The sequence below is a fragment of the Quercus suber genome, unplaced genomic scaffold, assembly GCF_002906115.3.
Source record: "Quercus suber isolate HL8 unplaced genomic scaffold, Cork oak 2.0 scaffold_6, whole genome shotgun sequence".
NCBI classification, from domain to species: domain Eukaryota; kingdom Viridiplantae; phylum Streptophyta; class Magnoliopsida; order Fagales; family Fagaceae; genus Quercus; species Quercus suber.
In genome coordinates, this window is record NW_027069472.1 from 126,409 (window position 1) to 132,310 (window position 5,902).

The window sequence follows — 5,902 nt, forward strand, 5'->3', positions numbered from 1 at the left end:
ACTGCTGGAATGAGCTTGAATATGATCAACTTAGTGCTACTTTCACAATATTTTTCACAATAAATTTACAATAAAAGTTGGCAAGTTGTAACTGGTTTTTATCTAGACCCACAACTTACATCACTATTTTACATACCTTTAACAACTTGCCACCTACATTTTGCTGTAAAATTGTTGTGTTAGTAATACTACTCTTAAAATTGCTCATTCATTAAAAATAAATAAATAAATAAACATTCTCTCTAGAAAATAAATAAATATACTTCAAAAGCAAAAACTTAAATCAATTATTATTTTTTCTTAGTTTCATGTTTACCCCCAATTCTACTTCAGGTGTTTTAATATTCTTTTTTATCATATATTTTTATATAATTGATATTAAATATAATAAATTATTATTAATTTGACAAAAATATATGATTAGTTAGTTAATTTTTTTTTGAGAAAGTAATTAATTATATTTATTTATGCATTCAATGGTAATCAAAAGCAAAAACTTAAATCAATTATTATTTTTTCTTAGTTTCATGTTTACCCCCAATTCTACTTCAGGTGTTTTAATATTCTTTTTTATCATATATTTTTATATAATTGATATTAAATATAATAAATTATTATTAATTTGACAAAAATATATGATTAGTTAGTTAATTTTTTTTTTGAGAAAGTAATTAATTATATTTATTTATGCATTCAATGGTAGTTGTCTTACCAATCTTTAAACTATTAATAATTTTTTTAGACTGTATTGTATATGATATTTAGAATACTATTTTAGATTATTATATATAATATGAAAGTTGTATATACAGAAAAAAAATAATCAATTTATTTTTTACTTCCCACAACAAATTTCTAGTTCCAACACTATTGACCCCTCTAGAAAATAATCCTGGAGCCGCTACTGAATATGTAACCCGAGTGTATCAAAGTGGCACCCACCAGTAGGCAATGGCTTCAAGTTAAACTTTGATGCCGCTATTTTCCAGGATTTACAAGCGTCGGGGTTCGGAGCGATTATACGAAATGAAACAGGGGAGGTAATGGCGTCCTTATCAGCGAAAGGCCCAGCCGTGGTTGACAGTGAAGAGGCCGAAGTGCTCGCTTGTAGGAAGGCCGTAGAGTTTGCAGTGGACTCGGGTTTCTACAGTTTTATCATTGAGGGAGATAACAGAACCGTTTTGAACTCCATCACTTCCATAGTCACGGCACGAGCGAACTACTCTAGATTGGGTCATCTTTATGAAGATATTGGCTGCCTTATTTTGGGATTACAGGGAGTATCTATCAGCTGTGTAAGTCGCTCAGCAAATTCTGCTGCACATTCCTTAGCTAGATATGCAAGATGTATTGAGGATGAAGTTGTATGGTTGGAGGATATACCCCCACCTGCACTACAAGCTGTGTACGTTGACGCTCAGTTTACTTAAATAATATTTCAGTTTCGTCTTCAAAAGAAAAAAAAATGATAGGGAGGGAATCCTGTTTTGTGACCCCATCAACATTAATGAAGCGACATTCTATCATAATTTCTCCTTTAGAGGAATACATGCCTGTATTTATGGAACAATTATCTTCTACTTTACCCAACAAATGTTATTTTAACAAATATGTATCTTCTTCAACTGATGCTGCCAACAACAAAAAAAATGATGTACTAACACAGCGAGGCTTTAATCTAACTTCACATTTTTTTCAAGGTTTCTACTCTTCAGTGCCTTTGTTCTGTAAAAGAGGAGCATTAGGAGAGGATGACTCATAGCTACTAGTAATTGGAAGGTGTTCAACCACCACATCTTCTTGGGCTTGCCCCCATATCACGGCATAAAACCCAAGTACTATAATTGCCGCTCCAACCACACTGCACATCATTTAGTTGATTAATAATATATCAAATTCCATGTCCTGGAAAAATAGAAATGGCGTATGAAGTAGGTATATCAACTCTCCATCTATGATGGTATTGCATTTTCCATCAAGACCTTTGCGACTTACTTTTCTCATATGGTTTCTTTTTCGCAACATAGTTTGCTAGTAACACATACTTTGTCACAGCTGTCCTGCTTTATGGCCTGTTTGGATGGAGGGGAGAAGGAGGGAGAGTAGTGTTGACCAAAAATAAGTTAATTTTGTGTTAAATCTACTCTACTTTACTCTACTCTGCTCTACTCCCCCTCAATCCAAATGAACCATTACAGACTATGAACAGTGGGAAAAAAATGCAGTAACTGACATTCAATCACATAGGACAGTTGTTATAAAGTTTTTGAAAGTGCGTAGTACTAGTATTATTGGAAATTTTTACACCCTTTTTATTTTTGTGTTGCAGTGGGGCCAAGTGAAATTTCCATGTGAGAGGGGTGTGAATTCTTCGTCAATGAAGAATTCGGTAGTTGTAAACTTGTAGAGAACTCTTTTTTATTTGAAGTTGACTTTATATCAATCCAGAATGACATGCTTGAAAGCAACCCAATTACTTTACACCTCTTAATATTTACTTTTTATGATCGGCGAAGAATCAGTTTTAGCTAGCTTATACGTTTAACTAGCCTAAATATTCTTAATTTATTATCCAAATGTCTAAAATACCGGTCATACTTTAAGCATACATCTATTATCTATATTAAGAATTATACCTTCCAAGATAAAGTGTATCCCCAAGGTAAGTAACCCCCATCACAACTGCAATGACTATACCAAGTGGCTTGAACATGGCAACATAGACAGGACCCTTCTTGTGACAAGCCCATAGATGGACACTGTTTCGAATTGTAATTGCAAACAGTGCCTGGAGATTAAGACATACGGCAATTGGTAAGTTATTAGCTATAAGCTACAATGATGGACAGGATTGCAGCAACAACAAAAACAACAAAACCTTGTCTCAAAATTTACTAGGTCTAATTTTTGCTTACCGAGTACAGTACAGCTATCAATTCCATATCAAAGTTCAATTTCCAAGCATTTGGATCATTCTCTAAACTAAGAGAGATGATGGCAGAAAGGATGGTCACAAAGGTACAACGAATGAGTGAAAACATAAGCTCTGCAGGGTAGTCCCTAACAACCCATGTCTTGAAAAGAACCAAAAGAACCAGTTAATATCTTGAGATATAGTATACAATGCTGTTAAAAAGGCATATGGTCTTTCTTTTGGTGTGGATTTGTTTTTGTATGTTTTACCTGTACAATATATGTCACTGCAAGCAAAAAGTAAGCAGATGCAGAGAAAAAACCCCCTAGGATCCAGTTTGAGTGGATGGGTGAAAGAAGCTCACCACTGACCACTTTCTCAGGCAATGAAGCAATTGAAATTGGTATGCCTTTGTAGAGAGTGACAATTAAAGCTCCTGTGATTGATACAATGGTGCCAATACTCCTGGCCTGACTACCTCTAAGTCTTAAGTCTAGTTTTTCAAACCTATAACACCCATTTGATTCAAGGCTTATCAATTGCCATTTATAAACAGAAACAAAATCAAAACAAGAATTCCAGAGCTGAAGGCAAGGGAATTAAGAAGTGTACCTGCAGATGACGGCAAGAACAAAAGTAAAAGCTGGGAGTAAATCAGACATAACTGAGGACATAGTGGGAGAGCTATAACCTATCCCAAAAGCTTTAAGCATCTGTACAGTAGAACTGCAACCATTCTCCTCATCATACATCAAAATTAAAATTTTGAAAAACACAAATAACCAGTTCACTATTCCCACAAAGACGACAACAACAACAACCAAGTATTAGTCCTTTAATCATTTTAGGGTTAGTTATGAATTCTCAACAAACTAGTCAGGGTGTGTCACATGTATTCTTTTCCCTCATTCTATTCAATTAAAATCATATTCTTTGTTAATTTCTTAATCGACATACTTAATACTAATACTTAAGTTGAAAGAAAAAATGGCTACCTTAATAAGGCAACAAGAAATACTCCACCGACTATGCCCCATGTGAGTGGAGGGAGAGACCTTTTTCTGTCAGTGAACAAAATTATAGTGAGTACCTTAATAGAGACAAAACCAGGGCTAATTGTTGGAAGAGAGTTGAAACTTGAAACAGTTAAGTTCACCTGTAAAAGATGAGGCAAGATGAGAGAAGAAAAAAGATAGCTATGACATTAGAATATGTAACAAAGATGAAATCACTCATCCCTCCAGTCATAGCAGCTTTGCTAATAGTGTTTAAGCCCACATCCAAGCACTCCACAGTGATCATGATCAGTGTCACGCCCTTACCCTGCAACATTCTGCTTAATCTTGAGGTGCTATAACTTGGAGGAATGGAAATCTGAATCACATCAGCTAAAGCCTAAAACTCAATTCAGTAATGGGAGGAAGAGGAAGGCATAAAACTGATGGTTCTCTACCTCCTTCTAAGTCTCACGTTGTACACTGACATGCATTTTTTTTCTTTGATAACATGCTTTATTGATGAATGAAAACAAATATTGATAGCAAGATACAGACTATCCTATTCCTATACCTCAATTGGGTAATGGCAAATTTACAATCCTAAAGATAGAAGTGGGGGAGTGGGGACTACGGAGTATGGGATAGTCTTAACTTTAATCTATCCCCATATCCATTCTATTGGAACGTAACATCAATCACCATTTCCACTTGTACCACCACGTTACCTAAAAAAATTCAAACAATTTCAGGAGTAAATTCTTATTTAGTTTATGAAAAGTTTGTATAATATTTAACTCTTTTTTTAAGGAACAATTACATTTTTAGAGCCAAATAAATTAATAAAAATAAACTCCTCCGAACAAGGATAAAGGTTTTTTTTTTTAAGATGTCACGCCAAGTCCAGCTATATCGTGGACATAGGTGTTGAGTTAAATCACATAATTTATGCATCCTCTCTCTCTCTCTCTCTCTCTCTCTCTCTCTCTCTCTCACATGCATTCTAACAACAATCATCCATTAATAAAAATATATATTAGTTAGATCATATTACACATGATTTTAAATTTTTTTTTTTTTGGTAAATAGCCTTTTGTAATATTAAATTTTGAATTATATTTTCTCGGAACTATTTGTAGAAGAAAGGACACGTAAATATAGTTCGCTGTATTTTAAGTTTTTCATTTAAATTCAATCATCATCAATTCATCAAATAATTGTAACAGTTAATGTAATAGAAATAGTATTATCTTTTCAACTATAATTAATTTACTTCAAGGAACAGGATGGAAAGGCTAATATAAACTCAAAATATCTGTGATATTCTCTGGACAGCCATCATAAAGACTGTCGTACCCATCTTTATCTTATCTCCTTTATAATGACATTGATACTCGTACCATTAGGTGGTTATCCTATACTTATACATTGCAGATATTTCTTGGAGGATAGGGACAATTATTTGAGAAATCTCCATTAAATCTCAGCGGAGTCTTGATTCTTGTAAGTTGTAACATTGTAAGTTTTGTAATTAACGTTATTCTCTTTCACCATCTTCGTATTGTGTAGAATGTGATAGGGGTACCATTTTTCACCAATCGATTGCGAAAAACTAAAACAAAAGGAAAAACGTGTTATGTGTTGTCCTTGATGGATGGTATCATTGACTTGAAGTGGGGAGTGGGGACCTAGAAAGGAAGAAAACTTATATACAACAAGAAAAGCAACTCTTAAGGTAGTCCTAGAGCACTGTTTTGGGCCTTCACAAAAGGGGTGAGCTCCACACGCTGGTTCAACCATGAGGCCCACACTCTTTGTGTAAAATTTTCCCCAACAATAATGGCACAAATGGGACCGAGAAGAATCACGTCAACGAAGAATATAATCTCTAAAAGATTAAAATTTTATATTCCGTACCACAATCTCTTTGCCAATTTCCATTTCAAAAGACTATTTTATTTGAAATTTAAAATCATGTAGAAGAATTTTTTTT

The 5,902-nt window shown here is 34.0% G+C and overlaps 1 protein-coding gene across 1 annotated transcript; it reads right to left on the reverse strand.

The window, feature by feature from the left end:
- Positions 1-1,466: 1,466 nt before the first annotated feature.
- LOC112035583 (WAT1-related protein At3g28050) lies at positions 1,467-4,551 on the reverse strand. Its single transcript, XM_024068419.2, has 7 exons — positions 4,071-4,551; positions 3,910-3,975; positions 3,527-3,640; positions 3,184-3,421; positions 2,916-3,074; positions 2,637-2,788; positions 1,467-1,861 (listed from the first exon to the last, which is right to left on the reverse strand). Exons 1-7 carry the CDS (start codon positions 4,244-4,246, stop codon positions 1,705-1,707), a joined length of 1,062 nt encoding a protein of 353 aa, XP_023924187.2. The 5' UTR covers positions 4,247-4,551; the 3' UTR covers positions 1,467-1,704.
- Between the last annotated feature and the right edge of the window lie 1,351 nt (positions 4,552-5,902).